Raw genomic sequence first — 22,772 nt, 5'->3', positions numbered from 1 at the left:
ATTTTCTTTGAGTTTCGGGTCCTTGGATTGTTTACTTGGATTACCTGCAGTTCTAGCCAGAAACCAAGATATGGTGACTTCTTTTTATTAAAGGCACAGTAAGCCTCCCGTAAACCATCACAGAGCTCCCCGAGCGTCTAAATACAGTACAAGCATACTTCCATTTGAACGCTCACCGAACGGGAACATCCTGGCTGCTTTCTGTCGAGCGTGAGACATTTTCAAAGAATTTATTTTCGTAGACTTGTTCCGTTAACAACAACGGCGCCTCGTTTTTGCGCTAGACCTAACTTTTAAAATCTAAATAATAAATTGACAGCTTGTTACACAAACATTCTTTAATCATAAAAGAATTCGTTTTTCATCAAGACAAGATGAGAACAATTCGAAGTTGTGAAAGTTTAAAAAAAGAAAAGCCCGGAAGCAGGGTCACGCAAGGGTCGTAGCAGACGACGGCCGGTTTATCAGTGCAAATCGCCGTTCCTCTCAACAGTCAAAAGCCATCGCTAGAGTTCTTGTGAACCACAGCCGTTGTTTCGTGCATAAAAAAACGTGCTATTGTAGATAAGCTCACGTCGAGTCGCATTCAAATGACTAACTATGACGACTGCATTGTGAAAAGGGAAAACTGGATCACACGGGTTCACGATGGCTCAGGGGTAAGATAAACCACGCAAAAATAAATTCTTTGAAAATTGTTCGCTCTTTACGGAGGGCACCTAGGATGTTCTCAATTGGTGAGTGTTTAAATGAAAGGGTGTTTGTACTGTGTGTAAAAGCCTGACCGTATCTGTGATGGTTTACGGGAGGCTTACTCTGCCTTTAATGCGCAGTTTAAGTCTGGAAACATAATTATGATGTATATAATGTAAACGCTGTAATATCCTTTCATAAATTTCATAGTGTTCACTCGCGGGCTGTGTGTGCTGTATGACTGAGATCTCTGCCTCGTCTCAATGATTGGAAGATTAATGTTTTCGTCTCGGTGTTAGTGTGCAAACTGTGTGACATGTATATTGTGTCTGTTTAAGTGTCGTCGCTAAATTTTCCATATTAATTATTATTATTAATTATATGAAGTCTTATATCGCGCGCGTATCTCCAGACTCGGACTCAAGGCGCAGGGATCTATTTATGCCGTGTGAGATGGAATTTTTTACACAATACAGCACGCAGTCACATCGACCAGCAGATCGCAGCCATTTCGGCGCATATCCTACTTTTCACAGCCTATTGTTCCAAGTCACACGGGTATTTTGGTGGACATTTTTTTATCTATGCCTATACAATTTTGCCAGGAAAGACCCTTTTGTCAATCCTGGGATCTTTAACGTGCACACCCCAATGTAGTGTACATTTTTCTGTTAAATTCCTAACGCCGCCATTTTAAGAAAAATCTCTCCATGAACATCATGAACACATTTTCACATAATTACACATGCAATCTCAAAGGCAGCCACATGAATGGCTAACTCACTCAGCGTATTTGTGGTTAAAAGTTGCTAAACACCCCCCACACACAAATTCACAATACACACACAATGATTTTTAAGACCAGCATGGACAGCTACAAAGATAGAAAGACAGAAACACACACACACACACACACACACACACACACACAGAGTTTACGGATTGCTTGCGACTTTCGTGTGTTTTATCTTTATTCACCAGCGGCAGTGCAGACCTTTGCTTACTTGTCTTATCAACATTTGAAATGTCATACGAACTGACCAGCTGTACTCGGTCTTTAACGGTGCTGTCACGTAAATTGTGACACATCGTTTTCTTCCTTGCCTTTTTTATTTGGCCCCTTTCTCTGTTTCCCTTCGTTTACGAGGCTGGATATTCTCCATCTTTGGTCATTGTCAGGGCTTCATAAAACATTTGTCTCCAAACGCAATGCGATTAGAATTAAAAAAAAAAAGCTATGTTCAGTCTTCGTTTATACCTGTACTTTTTTGTTGATGGTTGGACTGACGGGCGCAGTGGCGTGGTGGTAAGACGTCGGCCTCCTAATCGGGAGGTCGTGAGTTCGAATCCCGGTCGCTGCCGCCTGGTGGTTTTTCCGATCTCCCAGGTCAACTTATGTGCAGACCTGCTAGTGACTTAACCCCCTTCGTGTGTACACGCAAGCACAAGACCAAGTGCTCACGGAAAAGAGCATTCGGTGGGTTATAGAAACACGAAAATACCCAGCATGCCTCCCCCGAAATCGGCGTATGCTGCCTGAATGGCGGGGTAAAAACGGTCATACACGTAACAATCCACTCGTGCTAAAAACATGAGTGAACGTGGGAGTCTAAGCCCACGAACGAAGAAGAAGAAGAAATGTTGATGGGTGTCTCTTTAAAAGCAGGACTGGGAACATTCAAAGATCTCAGTATGAGTTGATAGAGGTTTGGCCTCACTGACGTCAGTCTGACTTCCTTCCTACTTTGCTTGAAATTAGGTCTCTCACGATGTTCCTCAGATATGTTACGTTTTGTTTCCTGGTCGTTCTTTGCCGTAAGTAATTACACTTGTCGTTAATTACACTACTCAAGTGGACTTTGAAAGGTAGCTTCTTGCCATTGTAAACGTTGATGTGAATTACCACATATTTATTCAGGCATTTGCATGGGATATAGGAGCGTCAGACTCTGTCCCCCAGGATACACACAAAACTAAACAGCCTCCTCCTCCTCATTGGTCCTGCAAAGATTACTTTAAGTAGACTGAATCAGGCTGTCACTGGTCACTGAGTTTGTGTGCGTACGCTCCATCCAGGTTGAGAACAACACGTCGAAATACTTCAGAATTTTAAAGTTTTGGTGGATGTGCGTATGAGGTGTCTGCATGTGTTGTCGTGACTATGTGTGTGTGTGTGTGTGTGTGTGTGTGTGTGTGTGTGTGTGTGTGTGTGTGTGTGTGTGTGTGCGTGTGTGTTTATGTGTGTGTGTGTGTGTGTTTATGTGTGTAGGAGTGTTTGTGTGTTTGTGTATGTGTGTTTATGTGTGTGTGTGTGTGTGTGTGTGTGCGTGTGTGTGCGTGTGTGTGTGTGTGTGTGTTTATGTGTGTAGGAGTGTTTGTGTGTTTGTGTATGTGTGTGTGTGTGTGTGTGTGTGTGTGTGTGTGTGTGTGTGTGTGTGTGAATTTTTTTGTGTGCGTGTTAGCGCGCGCGCGCTTGTGTGTTTTTACAACACACACACTACAAATGAAATATGTATAAAGTGACACAGACACCGAGTAACACAAACGCGTGCATGCAAAAATAAAACACAATCACACATCAATTCCAACCTACAGAGTTTCTTTTAAATTTATTCATTTTATTTATAAAATCAAAAAATAAAAGAAGATAATGCTTTTAAAACACGAATTGAACGTTTTCTAGCTGACGCTATCAGTATTTGCCCATGTACATGGATCCCTGTATAGTGAAGCGACCAGCGATCACATTGGAGGGAACCTGTCGGTTCTGGTTGGGCTGCTGACCTCCCACATACAACATCATGTCGCCTGTGGAGAGAAAAAGATTCAGGTTTTAATAATCTCATTAGATTGCAATTGCAAAAGAGGATTGCGTTAATGTACAAGAAAATACCAAAAATGCCGAATAAATCATTCAGGAGAAATAATTGCTACTTAGAGAATTACGTGAGCGAAATAAATCATATTAAGCCGAATACAAACTGCAATTCCGAAACCATCTTAGTGTGAATATGTACATTATGGATTCCCCCCCCCCCCCCCACATTGAAACCTCACTGATGCCATATTTACACACTGTTCACAACTTCATTCTCTCTCTCTCTCTCTCTCTCTCTCTCTCTCTCTCTCTCTCTCTCTCTCTCTCTCTCTCTCTCTCTCTCTTTGTCTGTCTGTCTGTCTATCTGTTTTTCTTTCTGTTTGTCTGTCTGTTTGTCCATCTCTCTGTCTGCCTGTTTGTCTGTATCTGTCTCTCTCTCTTAGTTCAAAGTGACTCACCAGCTCTGACCTCCCAACCATCTTCAGACCCATCATCAAACCACAGCGCCATCTGACGGGCGTCCACGGTGAAGTTGACTTGAATCGCTTCACGTGACTTGATGGTCACACGGTCAAACCAGGCCAGCTGGAGCTTGGGGGCTGGTAGTGTCTTGTCTGTCCAGCTGATGTACACTTGCACGGCCTGAAAATTGGGATGGAAATGTTCTTTTGTCCCCCAACTTGGCAGATTATGGCAATATTCATGGTCCAACATGGACAATGTTAGAAGGTTTATTGCAGTCTTCTTCAACATTTGTGTTGGAATTAGTTCAACTTAAAATTAGAATAGACATACTCGTAAACGTAAGTAATAAAATGAATACGCGTAAGCTTGCCATGTGACATATGAGTTTGGTGAAATGTGTGTGTACTTCCTTTCAGTTTTTGTTACGACAAAGATCATGGCGTCTCCGTAACAAAACGTTTTTCTAGTCAAGAGCAAAATGCATATAAATAACCATGATTTTTGTCTTCTGTTTTGCAACTACGTGTCACTGAAAAAATGCGGTAGAGTAGGTAGATACAACTGCTTATTTCTATGAATGATGGTGTTTGTTATACGGAGATGTTTGTGGTGATTTCCTACCTCATCAGCATCCATGTCCCCATTATTATTAACGTAGACGAACCCTGTCAGGTTGTGTCCAGCCTGGACCACATTTTCGTAATACATTGCCTTGTAGGTGAAGGTCACGTAGGACAGGCCGTAGCCGAATGAATACAGAGGGTCCTCTTGGAAATAGCGGTACGTCCTGCCCGCCATCGAGTAGTTCACCATCGGGGGGATCTGTGGTGAAGAGTGGGAGATTCAACTCATCATTTGATCACCATTCTGCCTCATGTCAGTCTTCACACTCAGAATTTAGCAGTCATTGTGCTATCTCCCCACCCGTCGCGATATAACCTTCGTGTTTGAAAACGACGTTAAACACCAAATAAAGAAAGAAAGAAAGCTATCTCCCCACGAATAAATATACACAACAGTGAATCTTTAACTTCTTTTAGCACTGACCTTTGTTTTGATACCCATGTCAGCCAGTTTGGGATGCTAAAAGAATTTAGGTCTGACATGAAAACCATGAATTAAAATTACCCCTGTGAGTACCGTCCTCAGATTTGCACAATACTAGACACAGCAAACATTTGAAAGGTCCACTTGCCTCAGTGTCTGTGTGTTTTCTCTGAATAATTACGTACCTGTGATGCCAGAGCGGGCCAGGTGTAGGGCAGTCTGCCGGCAGGTACAGCGCCAGGTAGGTCATTCAGCAAGAGGTGTGTGAGGGCCGTACCGGCAGCCTGTGCGGGCAGGAAACCCTGCACTATGGCCCTCACGCGGGGGTCGTCAGCAAAAATAGTGATGTTGACCGGAGAGGCGCTGTACAGGAGTAGTACTAGTGGCGTGTTGGGTGCTGAAATAGTCAGCCAAGGTAAATGGTTGTCCTTACTACGACTCAAAGAGAGTTTGCAAACGAGTACATGTGTGCACTGAGAGTGTCAAAAAAGACTTTACACAGAATTCAAAAGACTTTACACACAGTTCAAAGGACTGTACACACAACATTCAAAGGGCTTTACACAGAGTCAAACAGGCTTTAAATGCACATTTCCTTGACTTTACGCCAAGTTCAAATTAGGACTTAACGCGAAGTTCAAAGGACTTTAAACACAATTCATGGGAATGTCAACACAGTTACCTGCGCTGAGTGTGTCTAAAAGGACCTGCTTCTGTTGTCCGGAGAACTCCATATCCTTTCGGTCATGGCCTTCCGTCTCCACTGCTTGACCTGAGAACATGGAACTTACATTAGATTTGAGTGAATACACACACATATTATTATTTTTCTTCCCGATGAAAAGGTATGCCGTAGGCTTGTTGTTTTCATATTTTGAAATGTATGTAAATTTCATGTAAATTTCAAGTAAATGGAAATAAAACAATTATAACAAAACGAATGCTTCAAAAGATCGACTCCTATCATCTTCGCCTATCTGCGTATCGTATTTTCAAACTGTGTACCGTATTTTCAAAGTTCTAATACAATCATATACAATTCGGTCTTGATCGCGAACTAGCAAAACGTCTATGCGCAGTGCGGCGTATTAACTCCACGTTCATACAATTGGCATGCACTTCTGCATTTCTGCATTTTGCAAAATGGATGCCCTCGTTCTTACACGATTTTACAAAAGAAACCAAAACCAAAATGAAAACGAAAAACTTCAATACTGTCTAAGCATGGCCAGGGTGCATCTTTTACCATATACACGACATTTGTACAATAATCTATGTCTGCACTTAAAAAAGAAACGCTTACCCGTGCCCAGTACGACAAAGTTGATATTGGTCCCTGTCACGGCGCCTTTGACCGCACTACTGTTATAGCTATTGCACACGTTGTCGTCACAGCCAGAAGCAAAGTTGACACTCATGGCCACTTTTGTCAGACCGTCCAGTGGAGTGGACACCAGGGTAAGGTCAGTTCTCGCTGCGTAGTTCCCAAACAGCTGAGTGGCGTTGTTGGCCATTGGTCCAACGACCTGCAGAACGAGAATGGTCATCTACACACAGGTATCGCGACCAGCAAACAGTACTAAACGAAAATCCAAAACACAAACAAACACATGTATAGGGCCTACAAGTACACACTCACGCTTGCAAGCTCACACACACGCACACACACACACACATGCACACACACACATACACACACACGCACGCACGCACGCGCGCACACACGCACACACACACACGCACACACACACACACACACACACACACACACACACACACACACACATACCCATACACCAGGGGCGGATCACATCATTTTTAAGTGGGGGGTTTTCAAATTTCGTTTAGGGACAGATCGACGACGCGAACCGTTTAGTTGAGGGTGAGAAGCGCCCGAACCTCCCGGGGGGTCCGGGGGCATATGCACCACCCCCCGGAAAATGTTGATAACAACGAGGAAAATGGAGCAATCTGGTGCAATCCGAGCCATCCTTTTTTTCAAATGTATTTCTTCAATTTTTTTCTTCATTTTATTAAAAAATGTTAGGCCGGAGAGGGGGGGTGGGTTCGGAAACCCCGGACCCCCCCCTACACACACATACACACACACACACACACACACACACACACACACACACACACACACACACACACACACACACACACACACACACCATCTCGCTGCCGAGTCGTTGGTGGACGAGTGTGTTTTGAGCGCACAAACGAGGTCGTTTTTTTACTTTTATTTTTTATATTTTCTATATTTTTATTTTTATTTGTGAGGCAGAGTACGCACAAATGAAAAACATCTCAAGCAAAACGTTTTCGGCGACTTGAAGGTAATTTCAGTGTTTTGCTGATGCTGAAGCTAAAGCTGAAAGACATCCCTGCAATGATATTAATTTTGTGTGAAATGTACTTTGTAAGTTATTGCATGAAAAACCAAGTCACATGCAGAAACTACTCACACCAACAGTTTGAACTTGACCCTTGAGAGGAAGGATGCCATCATTTTTGAGAAGAACAAAAGTCTTCATGGCTGCCTCCACAGCCAATGCCTGGTGCTCTGGGCTGTCCACCACATCCGGGTCAATGTTAGCATAAGGGTTCATTTCCGCTGGGTCAAATTCTCCCAAGCGCATGCGCGTGTAGAAGAGAGGCTTCAGCGATTGACGAACAAACGTTTCATTCAGTTTCCCCTGTTTGACCGCCTCCACTGTAAAGAGGAATGAAGAAAAGTGTGTGAACATGTAGGAATGGCTGGCTTAACTTTGATGCACCTTGTAGAAATTAACAGCCTCTCTCAAACAAGACACAAGTAAGGTTTCTTATTACTCAGTATCTTTAGTCTGATGTGCGAGTTGGCCAGGGTTCCTGTGCACACCTTGCTATGTTAGTTTTACATTGATCTGAAAATTATTGATTTGAAGAAAAAACAACCATAAACAACAACAGTTATATACATATACATATGCAAATCTGTGGATCGATAATTGTAACCTTGTTGACTTTGCAATTAAACTCCAGAGAACTGCTCTTTCCGGCTCAGACAATCTAAAATCTTAATTAAAACATTGCCATCATTATTGGAAATTAACAGAAAGAATATAACAGAAATGAATAAAACTAAAACAACGATAAAAGGGCCACAAAACAATAATAATTAAGAAGAAACAGCAGGCTTCTCATCCACAGAGAAAGAGTGGTAGGTTTGCCTTCTTGAAAAGCTCAATGCGAAACCCAGCCTTGAGTCAAGCAGGAATAGTGAATACAATAGTGTCGTGTACAGATAAACAAAGGGAGTGCTTCAAAGAACATGAGCCTACTCACCCATAGAGAAATAGACGGGTGGGTGTGCACGTATGGAAACCTCGATGTTACAACCAGCGTTGAGACACGCAGCCACAGTGTCGACACTGTTGTTGCGATACTTATACGTGTTGATGACGTTCTCTATGGCTCCAGCGTCAGCGAGGACGTAACCGGTAAAGTTCCACTGGTTACGTAATATGTCTGTCAGCAGGAACTTGTTGGCACATACCGGAACACCGTTTACACTGCACGCGACAACGAACATAAGCATAGGTTTGGATTTTAGCATATAAACACACACAGACAAAGGCACAGACAGGAGGACATATTGAGAGACGCAGACAGACTCGATCCCATAGGGGCAAACACAGAAACAAAGACAGAAACAAAAACAGAAACACAGACAGACGTTTTGGGGCTGCATGCAGCTCCCCCTACACTCGTGATTATGCACACTAGCAGGTCTGCACATAACGTGATCTGGGAGAACGGAATATTCTCCACCCTTATCCCACCAGGCGCAGCCGAGATTCGATCCCCGTATCTTTCACACGAAATGCCGACGTCCATTTGGCTACACTATCAAGAAGTTAACGTTCCTCCCGCATGATTGTACTCACGCGTTGTAGGACGACATCACGCTGTATGACCCAGCACCAGTACACATTCTGAACTGCGGCAAAAACGACATCCTGAGATCCCTCATCGAGACCTGGAAAGAGTAATATGCTTAAAAAACAACAACAACGGCAACAAACAAACAACAAACAAACAAACAAACTCAAATGTGTTCGAGAGCATCGCTCTGTCACCGCAACCTGTATTTCTTTTGTAGCAATTTCCAAGCAGTGCACATCTTCCTTGTCTTATTTCCAGTCATTCAGCCATAGCAGTTATTGGTATTACTAAGGCCTAATTATTACTAAGGCCCAATTAATTTGACTTTGCATCAGTGAAATTCAATACAATTTATGAATGCACCATGTGGAGAAGGCCACGTGCTTTCGACTACGGACATTCAACCGGATATCTTTTAAAAGATTTTACGACTAGCGTGCAAAATATGAACACACAATCACCTTTGAGGACAAGCCAGTTTACAAAATTTTCTGCAAAAACAAGACCTCTTTGTTGTTGAAAAGAATGTCTGCTGCTTCGCAGGCAAAATAAATGCTGACCAAAAAAAGAAAACGGTGGAGTGAATTCTGAAAAAGTAGGCCTACTCACTTCAGCACTAAAGGACATTCTTGACACCGGGAAGCTCTCAGGTCCGGCGTACACGGCGAAATGCTTGCAGCCTGCACTGACCCGTACATACCTGGGGTGGTCACCCTGGATACCCCTCACAAAGTGTTGTGACTGCACCCCGTTCATGTAAGGGTCCTCGCCTGGCGTTTCCTATCAAGGGGAAGAAACAACAATGTGATGGTGATTGTGATCTTTGATCGTAGCTTTGTGCCTATACTAAAAAGTATCGCAGTTTTCTTTCTTTCTTCCGAAGTTTGATACCAGATGCATTATACGTTCAAGCCGTCTCGATGTCAACGGTTTTTAAAGCCAGTTGTTTTGATGTTTATTATTATTATTTTTTTTTTCTGAACGCAAGTTCAACACTCTTTTGGAAATGCATGGGTAGTGGAATTATCGGTCAACATGTACACTTGTTTTTCACCCCCATCTCCCTATCTGCCAACCCCAACCCCACACCCACCTCTCCCCCACTCCCACCCTGAAGTTCGTCGAATCATGAACATTCCCCAACCTGGTTACTGTCAACATGCACATTTGTCTCTCATCCCCACCACACCATCATCCATACTCATGACCAGTCCTCCGGCCCCCCCCCCCCTCTCCAGCGTCGTTAAAAAAGAACAGAAAATCTCTAATCTGGTTAATGTCAACATGCATCTATATACGTGTCTCTCTCCCCCACTCTATCATCAAAAATCCCCACCCTTTCTCTGCCCCATCCCGCCCCAGGTTCGTCGGATGTAGTATGAAAGAGTTACCAACTGTCACTGTCAACATGGACAATTGTCTCTTACCCTCGTTCTTGATCCCTCATCTCCAGCCCTAGCTTCGTCGAATGAATCTTAAAATGGACCAACCTGATTTCGTCCCCACCGTGGGTCTCTGAAAAGGTCGATGTCCGGTGAAAAGCAGGAGAGGCCAGTGTGAATACCATACAATCCCTCCTTGACAAAAATGTTGTGTTTGGCGCGAACCTCTTTTGCAGCTGCGACAGCTATCCGGTATCTCAAATCAGGACTGGAAAGAAAATGATAAAATGGCTGAAAGTAAGTGTACTTGTTGTGGAGAAAGTGTGCGCACAAGTAGAATATGGTTGTTATGGTTGTTACGCTTGTTTTTGAGCCATGTGCCACACTGTTCTTGGATTGTGTCCGTTTAAACAATTTAAAAGTACAAAAGATAACAACAACAAACATGTACAAACACACAAACAAACCCCAAAACAGCAAGTAAAACAACAACAACAACAGCAACAGGAATGACAAGAGAAACGACGACAACGAACAACAGCTACAAAAGAAAAACAACAACAAAACAAAAAAGCACATCACCAAACTAACTGTTACAGCTATTGCGCAAGTAGAACTAATGTCGTGTAAACATTACTATCCATACGGGAAAAGGCGACATTGATTATAAAGTAACCACGCAAATCAAGATTAAGTTTTACTTTTTTTTTAAGGCTCAAGGGAGTAAAAGACTGCGTACACTACCTTCCACGAGAAACAGCCAATACCTGAAAGAAGCACCCAGACCTATGCCCTGGGGAAAAGCAGTAGCGTTGCCAGGAGCGCCAGCATCGCCACGACCACAGTTAGACCACCACTGGTACGGTCCAATTCCAAAGCGGGGGATAGCGGGGGCTGGACCACCGTGCGGGGGGCCTCCCCCCATGCTGAGTTGAGCCTGTACCTCCTCCAATGTCAAGCGAGACACAAGGTCATCCACACGATCTTCCCAGGGGAGAGAGATATTCTGGAAGGGGTAGTCTACCTTGAAAGGCGTGCTGCTCCATGATCTGAAGGCGGGAAGAGTGTGGTGGTATGGTACACACGTCATCAACAACGACAAGACGGTTGTGTGGAAGAACAAGCTCATGTTGGCGAAATGTCTTCGTCGGAAAGCTCCTTTAGCATTAAATAAATTGGGCGCAGTTTACTTCACTCAGCTGGCAGAACGACGCTTTAGCACTGGAATTTCCGTAAAAAGAGTTCTCAGATTCGACTTCAGCCTCAATTTAAGGACGGGTTTTACACTCTGACAGACCGCAAAATGCAAGGAAAGGAAACCTGTAGCAGTAGGTAAACAATGGGATCGAGCTGCATCACCTCCACGCTCAAACAAAACACGTTCTCATTGGACACTTATTTTGAACTTTCAGTGATCGAACAACCTCGGAGTTTATTTTTACCTGACCTCGAGGTTAATAGAAAGGACGTGCTTGAAAGTGATAACATAAAACGTTTTAAAAACACTAGTCAGCGAAATATACACCAAGTAAAGAAAAGAGTAGAAAATGTGTTATCACAAAACTTGACCTAAAACGAGAACTTTTGTACCGAGTACATATTTACTTTATCTAAAGTATGTGACTGGAAATAGATCTTTTTGCTTAACCTTGATGTCACAATGTCCGTAGTTTGTCGTAAAGAGATACCTTGATTTTTGTGTGTCGGAAACACGACGTCCGACAAAATATATGAGCTGGTTTTTGATGTCTAAGGTGCCACCTGTTCAAAATATGCTTTAGATTCGTTGGTGGTTGTCGTTGATTATTTATGATTAGTTTTTGTGTAGCTTGGTTTTGATTGTAAAATAAATTGCACGTGTCACGCACACTCATACTCAGTGAAACCTAAGAGAGAGAGAGAGAGAGAGAGAGAGAGAGAGAGAGAGAGAGAGAGAGAGAGAGAGACTAAGAGAGAGAGACAGAGAAGAGAGAGAGAGAGAGTTTTTCCTAATGGTAGACAGTTTTTGTAGACGAGAGATTTGCATGCTCGCACTCAAACACACACACACACACACACACACACACACACACACACACACACACAGGTGCGCGCGCGCAGAGAGGAAGAAACGACAATTCTTTGGACTTTTCCTTCTCTCTCTTTAATGCTTTCATTATTCCGAAAACAACATGATGTATCTCAGTATACACCCAGATACTGTGATCCCTGTATGGTGAAGCGACCATTGAGTACATTGGAGGGAACCTGTCGCTTCTGGTTGGGCTGCTGACCTCCCACAAACACCATCATGTCTCCTGTAAGAAGCCATACATTATGCGAAGACACATTTCAGTCTACAATACTACAGCATAGCAGGTGGCCGTTAAACTTAATGTGAATGTAGAACATTTTAATGAAGAAGTCTCAACAGTTTGAAAGCAACCAAAAAACCACAACTGCGGACGAAATCATTGACACGACAGTTATTATTAGGCAAAAGCACTTTCTTGCAATGTCAATACTAAGCGGGAAAACAACACAGAAAAAAAGGCTCAATGCTTTGCAGAACAACAATTGAGCAGCTATCTATTCGACAGAATAATCTTCTCATTGTAACTGTCGAGAGAGGTCAAATTGTACGATGATCTGACTATCACAATACCGGACAACAGGACAGGTATACCTAACTTGATCAGTACGACACAAATTCCTATGTTTCTGAGTTCACAAAAAAGATAAACTGACAATCGCAATACCAGTTTTTGGAACAACACTGTTCTAAAAGGCCAGGTATACCTTAATTGATCACTACGACACAAATTCCAAAGTTACCGAGTGCACAATAACGATTAACGAGACATGCTTCTGAACGGCCAGGCAAAAAAAAATGTGATCGCTATGAGTCGTCATAATCAAATTTCAAATGAAACCGTGTTAACAATCAGTGGCTTCTCACCAGCTCTGACCTCCCAGCCGTCATCAAACCACAGCGCCATCTGACGGGCGTCCACAGTGAAGTTGACCCTGACGTTGAAATGGGTCCTGATGGTCACACGGTCAAACCAGACCAGCTGGAGCTTGGGGGCTGGTAGCGACTTGTCTGTCCAGCTAATGTACACCTGAACCACCTGCGGATGATTAAAGTTAAAAAGTTTCCTATAGCTATCACTGCCATGGTTGTCGTGTCAGGCGATGCAGACACTAATTTACTGAGTCAAAACTAGCCACACTATTCTGCATGGTTAGACAGTTCACTTGCAGGTACGGACGTCGATCTGGGCACGTATCATTTACACGTGGCCGCAATACAAAAGCTTAAGTCGTCTTATGCTTGTCTTCTTTTTTGGGGGACTGTTTATTTGAGAAGAAAAATATGACTGGAACAGCATGAGTCGAATAACTCGTCGTTCGTACTAATCGACAATTGGTGTACCTTCAGAAACTACAGCAACAAATGCGAAACAAAAATCGTCTAAACAGAGATTCCTGAGCATGCTTCATGAATATGATGTAAACACTCTCTTCCGCTTGAATGTGTTTAGTATTTACAAAAATCGATCAATCAAAAGTTATTTCAGATCAACCACAGAACATCCACATCTCAACAGCCTCTCTGAGGAATCTGTATTCGTAGATGCAAGAAGATTATGTACCAGAATAATGAAAGGAATAATCACAACTCAGTCGACCACTCTACCTCATCCGCCTCTATATCTCCATTATTCTGCAGATAGACGGCTCCTGTCAACTTGTGTCCAGCCTGCACGTGCTTGTCGTATTCCATTCCCAGGTAGGTGAAGGTCACGTAGGACAGGCCGTAGCCGAATGGATACAGGGGGTCCCCTTGGAAATAGCGGTACGTCCTGCCCGCCATCGAGTAGTTCACCATCGGGGGGATCTGATCAGATCGTGTACAAAGAGTGCCTCGAGTATCCCTTGTATGCCATCCTTTTGTGACTTATTCGCGTAAGTTTCACAAGAAATAACTTAGAACAAACATTTGGTGGTTTACAGCTTTGTATTTTAGGGGACAAGAAATCCAAGGTGATGATCTACATTTCAGACGAGTATACTACTCTTTAACATGAGGCATTTTCCCGCACACACTTGTTGAGACCTGTGCTGTGAACCAATACTAATAAATGTGAAATGGCCACATTGAATGACACTGAATTATAGACCAGGCGTTGAACAACAGGAACCTTTATTCAGTTATACATATCCGACTCTATGTTTGAACCCTTAACTGACTGACAGTACCATCGACCGACCAAGATCCTGCTTGGCTAATTCCCTGACTACCTCGACGACTGCGGACTGGCTAACTCCGGACTGGCTAACTCCGGACTGACTTACTGACACACTGTTTCTCCATACCAATTCCTAGAGATCGCCCAATACTATGCCTGTGACTGATCTACCTGTGATGCCAGAGCGGGCCAGGTGTAGGGCAGTCTGCCGGCAGGTACAGCGCCAGGTAGGTCATTCAGCAAGAGGTGTGTGAGGGCCGTACCGGCAGCCTGTGCTGGCAGGAAACCCTGCACTATGGCCCTCACGCGGGGGTCGTCAGCAAACTCCGTGATGTTGACCGCTGATCCACTGTACAGCAGCAGTACCAGAGGTGTGTTGGGAGCTAAAGCGTAAAAGTGCAAAGCAGGATGTTGGCAAATTCTGAGACGATTAAACCTGTGCACTCTCCATTCACACATTATTAGTGCAAATGTTCAAGTATCGGCAAGGAAACGTTGCTGCGCAAAAAAACGGGAACACATTCAGGCAAAGAACGAAACAAACAACCCAGCGTACCTGCTGTGCAGACGAGAAAAGCAGACTACCTGCAAGGAAGCAAACAAGATCCACAACTTTGCCACCTCTTAAACCTACACTGTCACATGCCCTGTTTTAACGTTCTGACAATCAAATTCCGTCAGAAAAGGGGGTAAAACTAAAAGCAAAATTAGTCAGTCAGTCAATCAGTTAATAAACCATTCTGTCAACCTACGCACTCGCCCGTCCATCCACCAACTGTCCATCAATCAACGCATTCAAGTAACGATAGGGTCCTACCTGTTAGCATCACGTCCAGAAGAATCTGTTTCTGATGTCCAGAAAGTTCTATGTCCCTGCGATCAAGACCTTCCGCCTCTACTGCTTGACCTGTTATATAGTGTGAACAACGACAATAATCCTGAACATTAAGTTTCTTTTTTTTCTCCCCAACGTATACTGTTTAAACTTGTTTCGTTTATTTACTGTGAAAAAAAGAATCACTTTCTTCTTTTCATATGGATATATATTATACTAGAATAAATACCCGCTTCGCCGGGTAGCCGGCTTCGCCGGGAAGAAGTACTTAGAGCCGTACGACGGCTTCGCCGGGTCCGAACAATGGACCCGCCAAGCTTAGGTCCCTCCCAGATTCGTGGAATGGGAACAGCACGAAAATGATTTAGTGGCCATAATGCCATTCCTGACCATATCGAGTCCCATCCTTGTCGACGAATGTAACCGTGTTAATCACCTTTGGAGGCGAACTCCACTCAAACAGGACTGAGCAAGTTATGGCTTCTCAAAGGAAGGCCAGTACATAAAATTACACAAAAGCCGCCAGACCACATCACAAACAGAACTGAACAATGCACAGGTGTTGCTTACATAGAGACACACACACTCGCACACACACACACAAAAACACAGAGAAGCCGTATCTATAGAGAGATAGATGACAGTGTATTTTTCGCGTGGCTATAAATTGATTCGACCTTTGCACTTTTACAGTGAGGATAATTTACGGGTCCAATTTACGTTCTGTACACTGCGTTGACCTTCTAAAAATAGTACCAGTAACAGAACGCCCGGGAATATCCGAAGACGCTCAGCGCAGTGGACAGCGCAGTGTAGTAACTTACAACTGAACGGGAAAGCCAGACGAAGGAAGGGAGATAAACGCCAAACACTGGAGAAGATAAGGAAGAGTTACTTATAATGGTGAAATGAACACAAAAACGAAAATGAGTTCAGCGCTGCGCGCTGAGAGCACGTGTTGAAATATCTCATCGATGATATTGTGTCCGGGGTGTAGCTGAATACGGTGTCCAAATTTGAAAAAGATCCACCGAGAACTTTGGCGTTGTGATGTGGTGTAGCGGCTATGGTGTGTCGGTATGGGGGCCTGGGTAGCTGAGGTGGAACCAAAATGAGCTGAGGTGGAACCAAAATCGGTTCAGCGCTGCGCGCTGAGAGCACGTGTTGAAATATCGACCAGGTTGTGTCCTGTACCGGGTCAACCTGAATATGCCCACCAAATTTGAAGCAGATCCATCGAGAACTTTGGCCGTGCATCGCGCACAGACAGATACACACACACACACACAGACACACAGACACACAGACACTAGTCGTATATATATATATATACGTACGCATGTATCTAGAGTTTCCTTTCTTGGAAGACCAGTCATAATCCGTTCAACACAAACGAACAACTGGCCTGTTCCTCTTCATTTCTACTGGTACATGCACCTTCGGTACGAGCTTACACCTAGCTATAGATCTGTCCATTGTTTCCCTTTAAGCATTTCCCCAGGGTGTGTGAAAGGTCCATCTTTAAAGGCTGTTCTGAACTGAGAAAGAAGTCGACTTTGCGAAGTCTTTTTATAGAAAATTCAGTGCCAAAGCTTCGTGCATGAAGATTCGTAAAGCAGACTTCGCGGCTTGTAACAGAAAGGCTTCCACCATAAGCATTGGTAAAGATTGATTACCAAATGTAAAAAGGCATCCACCATCAGCACTGGTAAAGATTGATTAACAAGTGCTTCTGTCATACTTACACCAATGTCATCATAAAGTTTAGTCACAGGTAAGACGCCGTCATTTTTCAGCAGAACAAAGCTTTTCATGGCTGCCTCCACCGCCAGTGCCTGATGGTCGGCGCTCTCCACGATCTCATCTTGGCTCAGCTTCGTATAAGGGTTCATTTCTGGTGGGTCAAACTCTCCAAGGCGCATGCGTGTGTAGAAGAGAGGCTTCAGGCTTTCACGCACAAAGTTTTCTTCGAGTTTTCCTTGTTTAATTGCTTGCACTGCAACATCCAGACGTGAAATTGAAAGTTACGCTGAAACATGAACGCACTTATTTGAAATATGGACATGAATACTTGATGATGTGAACACAGTGTACTAATTGTCTTAGTGTGCTTGGTGAACCGATAAATCTGCATGAGAACAAAAACACATACATCAATATACTGTACTTACTTTAAGATGTACACGTCAAAGGCGATAATTCAATTGGAAATGAATCGGGATTCATGGATTAACAAAGCCCCCAAAACAGTACATCAGAACTCACCCTCCTTGGTTAATATTTGTGTACGCCAACTGAACAATCTCCGATACAGTTTAACAAGTGTTAACACTGTCGCTGCTTATTCGTTACGGACGAGCACATCTGCACATACCCAGAGACATGTACAGGGACCTTGGCACCGAGTGAGACTTCAATGTTACAGCCAGCGTTGACACACGCAGCGACAGTGTCCACACTATTGTTGAGGTAGTGGTACGTGTTGATGACGTTCTCGATGGCTCCTGCGTCAGCGAGGACGTAACCAGTAAAGTTCCACTCGTTACGTAACACCTCCGTCAGCAGGAACTTGTTGGCACACACTGGAGTACCGTTAAAACTGTAGGTAAAGAAAGAACAAAAGCGGAATTTGAAGAACAAGCAAACGACCCAGGGGATATGAGCAAAGAAATCAGAGATCTAGAAATTCATGTCGATACCAAATGCACATCATTTTGGTCAAGAACGCCTTCACTGTACATATCTCACTGCACGTATTTAAACATGCAGCTGGCACAAAATTCGCTGATTAACGTCATAATATTATTAAACATAATTTCGTGTGAAAGGTTAGAATTAAGGGGTGTGCACGTACATGATCGACTTGTCCCTACTGGCACATAATTCGTATTTAACCAAATAACTGAGCTTTAAACCCGGCCCCGCCTGTAGTTTTGTATTGTTGTTGTTGCTGTTTTTGTTGTTGTTGTTGTTGTTGTTGTTGTTGTTGTTGTTTTTGTTGTCTGTACGTCTATGAAGTGTGTTGAAGTCTACGTGTTCTCTTCATGGTGTATGAAGTTTGTGATGGGGTATATTTGAACTTTGCATGCGCGCTCGTGCGAGCCTCCTGACGTAAATCGATAGTCCCGTAACTTTTGAACCAACAGAAAGCTAGCGTTTTCTTACGCATTATAGGACGACATGACACTGTAGGATCCAGCATCGATGCACATTTTAAACTGCGGCAGAAACGTCATTCGCAGATCTCGCATCGAAACCTGACAGCATAGACAGAAACAAATCATCATGGGAAGACGTATACTGTGAGTACTGAAGAGTAGTGGATAATGCGTTCACTATTTCATATCTCAACGGTTACATTTGGTATGAGTAGGCCTGTTTCAATTCAAAGTTAAAACACGATAGTTTTCCTCTCTTGTACTTTAGAGTAAGTCTCACGAACAAGGGTTGAAATGTCAATCATTCGGACATTCTGCACTGTCTTGTGTTATGACGACCATGTACATTTATTTGTAATTCCTAGACCGTTTGTATGTTGACATTTTTATGACAGCACGAGAGGCGACTAGACTGTACTTTCAGCCTCACAATCTAGCCTAATATGTATTTCACATTCAGTCATCTTTTAACTCCGAAGTTAAATGTTCCAGCAAACTCCGAATCTTACCCTACCTCATTTTACCCATTATGAACACAAAGAATAACACTCACATTGAAATTAACAGCACGATTTCCTTACCTGAGGATCGAAGTCAAATCTTGACATGGGGTAGTTTTCAGGTCCAGCGTACACGGCGTAATGCTTGCATCCTGCACTGACCCGTACATACCTGGGGTGGTCACCTTGCAGACCTCTCACGTAGGCCTGAGATTGCACGCCGCTCATGTACGGATCTTCGCCGTGTGTTTCCTTGTGGTCACAAAGAGGACACAGTAAGAACACGTTTATCACGTTTCTATAATACAACCTTAGCTCTCATTAGTAATCGTGTGCCTTGGCTGGTTTCGTTTTAGGAACATAATCTTGAAAAGTTACAGCGGAAATATACACGGCACAAGATGAAGATGTCCTCAGTTTTGAATCAGTTGCTGAGATGAAATGTTAATGGACTTGATAATTTTGGTTACTTTAGACAACTTTCAATACAGTGTACTGTGTTAATCGCTTTTTTTGAAGGTCGATTATTCTTAAAGCAGTTATTTGGGCGTTTTGTGTATGATGCTCTTTTCGGCATAAGCAACCTGTTTTTACAAAATAAGTCTTTGTGTTATTGTGCCATGAGTGCCATAACGAAAAGCGTCAATCTACTCGCATTAGCCAGTCAATCAGCGTCACAGGGGCTTATATCAAGAAACCTTGCATGTTTTCAGTCTGCAATCATGACCACATCGACCGTACTGTCGTAGAGTTCTAACCTATCTACACAGTGGGAAAAATGACGAAATTATATAATATCGGTCATGATAAGGAACCAGGGAATTAAGACGCTTTGAAGCAAGGACTGTTGGTGCGAACGAGTACTTGTTGCCAAGATCCTTATTTCAAGCAGTACATTCAAATTCAAAGCAACAGAGCCAAGACACTAACTTGATTTCTCCCCCAGCGTGGATCCCGCAACACATCGACATCAGGCGAGAAGCAGGACAGCCCGGTACGCCCAGAGTAGATGTCATGACTGATAAAGTAGTTGTGCTTGGCCCGCACTTCGTTAGCCGTGGCCACAGCGATTCGATAACTCAGGTCAGGACTGGAAATGATATAAACAGAACAGGTCTGTGTTGATATGATATTTTGTAAAACATTAAAGACGAATCTTTCTGGTTATATGGAGACCACTGACTGGTCAAACATTAATTTTGCTCTTTTTGTAACATTTCGAAGAATGTGTAGGCCTACGTTTCTAACTTCTTCCCCGCCTTAGCACTTATTTTCACTAGTTTAGTATTTTGAATATTCCTAATTCAGCCTACGTATGAGGTGTCTGAGAGCACCACCGTATGCGGGCATCGCAGCAAAAAGAAAGATCGAGGGACATTTTTCTCGGACTCTCGAGGCAGATGCCAGACAGTACCACTTGGTCTCAAGACTGAATAACGCATTTGATATTGGCGAACCAAACTACGCTTAAAACCCACCTGAATGAAGCAGCGAGGCCGATGGTCTGAGGAAAAGCAGTTGCGTTGCCAGGAGCAGCGACATCTCCCCGGCCACAGTTGGACCACCATTGGTACGGTCCGATCCCGAGGCGGGGGATAGCGGGGGCCGGACCTCCCCCCTCCCACCCTCCTCCTTTGCTGAGCTGCAGCTGGATCTCCTCAAGAGTCAGACGAGACACAAGGTCGTTCACCCGTTCGTCCCAAGGGAGAGAACTGTTCTGAAACGGGTAGTCTACCCTGATGATCGCTAGTACTGTTGAGAACAGTAAAACGACTGAAAAGTAAAGTACAGTCATCATGGCTGACTAACAAAAATCTACAGCAAATCCCCCGTACAAAACAAAACAAACCAAAAAAAAAGAAAGAAAGAAAAAAGTTAGATAATAAAAAATAGAAAGGGGGTCAGAGTTGAGCACAATCTGTGTTTTCTCTTACACGCGAAATTGTTGTAGGCTTGCAAGCGTTGTGGTAGCAGAGGCAAGTGAGAACAAACATAGAAGAAGAAGAGACCCCCCCCCCCCCCCCCCCCCCCCCATCTACGCATTAGATAAGGAGACAGCCTGGCAAAAAAGAGGCTTTCGTACGTCTTTGCTTCTCTTCGAGCGGTACTCTTATCTATAAGGTAAACAATACTCGCATCTACTGATGAAGTACAAAACCCAATATGAATTCAACTATCAGATAAAAGATACTCTCATTTACCAACTGAAATTCCGACTGAATGACCGAATGCAAAAACTCCTCGCATTTGTTTAAACAGTATTTTATTCAGATACAAGTTTACAAAGCCATGGAATGTATATCATAAAGGATCATAACAAAATAAACTGCTATCAGAGACAAAAGAATTAAAAAAAAAACTCCTGGCATTTCTAACCAGCACAATCGACTCATCACAAAAACTATAGATGGATACTGAGAAGCACTGTAGAATATCTCACTGTCTCTCCCAGTCTCTGTCGTTCTATCTCTGTATATGCCTGTGTCTGCTTGCGGTGTATACGCCTGTGTCTGCTTGCGGTGTATATGTCGTATATGCCTGTGTCTGTTTGCGGTGTAGGCCTATATGCCTGTGTCTGTTTGCGGGTCTGAGTTACTTTTTATCGTGAATGAACTGAGTACTGCGGCTCGTACATTTGTGTTTTGTTGATGAATGAGCAGCAAAATGTGCTTATAACCCGTCAGCAAACGAAGAAAGGACTCATGTGATTCACACAGGCATGGACAGAGACAAACACAGGCCCAACATCTTTTGGCAGATCGACAGACCGACACACGATTCACAGAGACAAGACAAAATCTTTATTATCGAGGATGGTCGATAACAAACTTAAGCTGAATGATGATAAGACTGAAGTCTTACTGTGCAAAAAGAAGAACACTACATTTCCCTCTCCCCAACCCGTGTTTCTGTTCATATGGGCAACACCGACATTCTTTTCTCACCATCAGCTAGAAACCTTGGATTCACCTTTTCATCCGACATGACCCTTAACAAACTGTCAAACATATATCTTTAGTCTGTAGAGCAGCTTATTTTGAGCTTCGTAAGATCAGCACCATTCGCCACACACTCTCCTCTCAAACAACTAACACTCTTGTCTGTGCCTTTGTTCTTCAAGTTCTAAACTTGACTACTGCAACTCTCTTCTCTCTGGCTGTCCTCTGTACCTCCTGCATAAACTACAAAAAGTCCAAAACTCGGCAGCACGCCTCATTCTGAAAGCACGAAAACGAGATCACGCAACACCACTTCTTCACACACTGCACTGGTTACCTATTCAAGCCCGCATTGACTACAAACTGTCCACCCTCTGCTTTAACTTCTTTTCTGGCTCGTCTCCTGCAGCTTACTTCTCTGAACTTCTCACCGTCTATTCTCCAGCAAGACAACTCCGTGCCTCTTCTGACTGTCGCATCCTCACCATACCACACACCAAAACCAAAACATACGGACAACGCACTTTTACTTTCTGCGCACCCACACAATGGAATTATCTCCCCTTTCACATCCGCCACTCTCAGTCACCCCAAGCATTCAAACGAGCACTTAAAACGCACCTCTTCAAGAAATACAACCCCTGATTTTGTTTTCTCAGTCCATCAGTAGGCTACATGTAGTGTATTTGTTGTTTTAGTGATAATGTGATAATGTATATAAACATCTAGGGCTGTTTTTCAGTATTGTTGATAACATGTTCTGTTTGATTAAG

General features: G+C 43.4%; 1 protein-coding gene and 1 pseudogene across 1 annotated transcript; both read right to left on the bottom strand.

Annotated features, from left to right (window-relative positions):
* Positions 1 to 3,285: 3,285 nt before the first annotated feature.
* LOC138962431 (uncharacterized) lies at positions 3,286 to 11,820 on the bottom strand. Its single transcript, XM_070334238.1, has 12 exons — positions 11,103 to 11,820; positions 10,444 to 10,603; positions 9,563 to 9,733; positions 8,956 to 9,047; positions 8,354 to 8,580; positions 7,492 to 7,739; positions 6,327 to 6,549; positions 5,706 to 5,795; positions 5,209 to 5,420; positions 4,598 to 4,798; positions 3,970 to 4,153; positions 3,286 to 3,501 (listed from the first exon to the last, which is right to left on the bottom strand). Exons 1-12 carry the CDS (start codon positions 11,462 to 11,464, stop codon positions 3,386 to 3,388), a joined length of 2,286 nt encoding a protein of 761 aa, XP_070190339.1. The 5' UTR covers positions 11,465 to 11,820; the 3' UTR covers positions 3,286 to 3,385.
* A 642-nt stretch (positions 11,821 to 12,462) lies between these two features.
* On the bottom strand, positions 12,463 to 21,027 carry LOC138961204 (uncharacterized; annotated as a pseudogene).
* Between the last annotated feature and the right edge of the window lie 1,745 nt (positions 21,028 to 22,772).

Source organism: Littorina saxatilis, linkage group LG3 (genome assembly GCF_037325665.1).
Source record: "Littorina saxatilis isolate snail1 linkage group LG3, US_GU_Lsax_2.0, whole genome shotgun sequence".
Taxonomy (NCBI): Eukaryota; Metazoa; Mollusca; class Gastropoda; order Littorinimorpha; family Littorinidae; genus Littorina; species Littorina saxatilis.
This window is presented reverse-complemented; position numbering and strand designations above follow the sequence as displayed.

Excerpts from the sequence above, each read along its gene's own strand:
- LOC138962431 (XM_070334238.1), bottom strand. The coding sequence starts at position 11,464 with ATGAGCTTGTTCTTCCACACAACCGTCTTGTCGTTGTTGATGACGTGT. Across the intron at positions 7,740-8,353 it reads ACCCGTCTATTTCTCTATGG|TGGAGGCGGTCAAACAGGGG; the intron begins GTGAGTAGGCTC and ends TCCTCTTTACAG. Across the intron at positions 6,550-7,491 it reads GTCAAGTTCAAACTGTTGGT|GTCGTTGGACCAATGGCCAA; the intron begins GTGAGTAGTTTC and ends CTCGTTCTGCAG.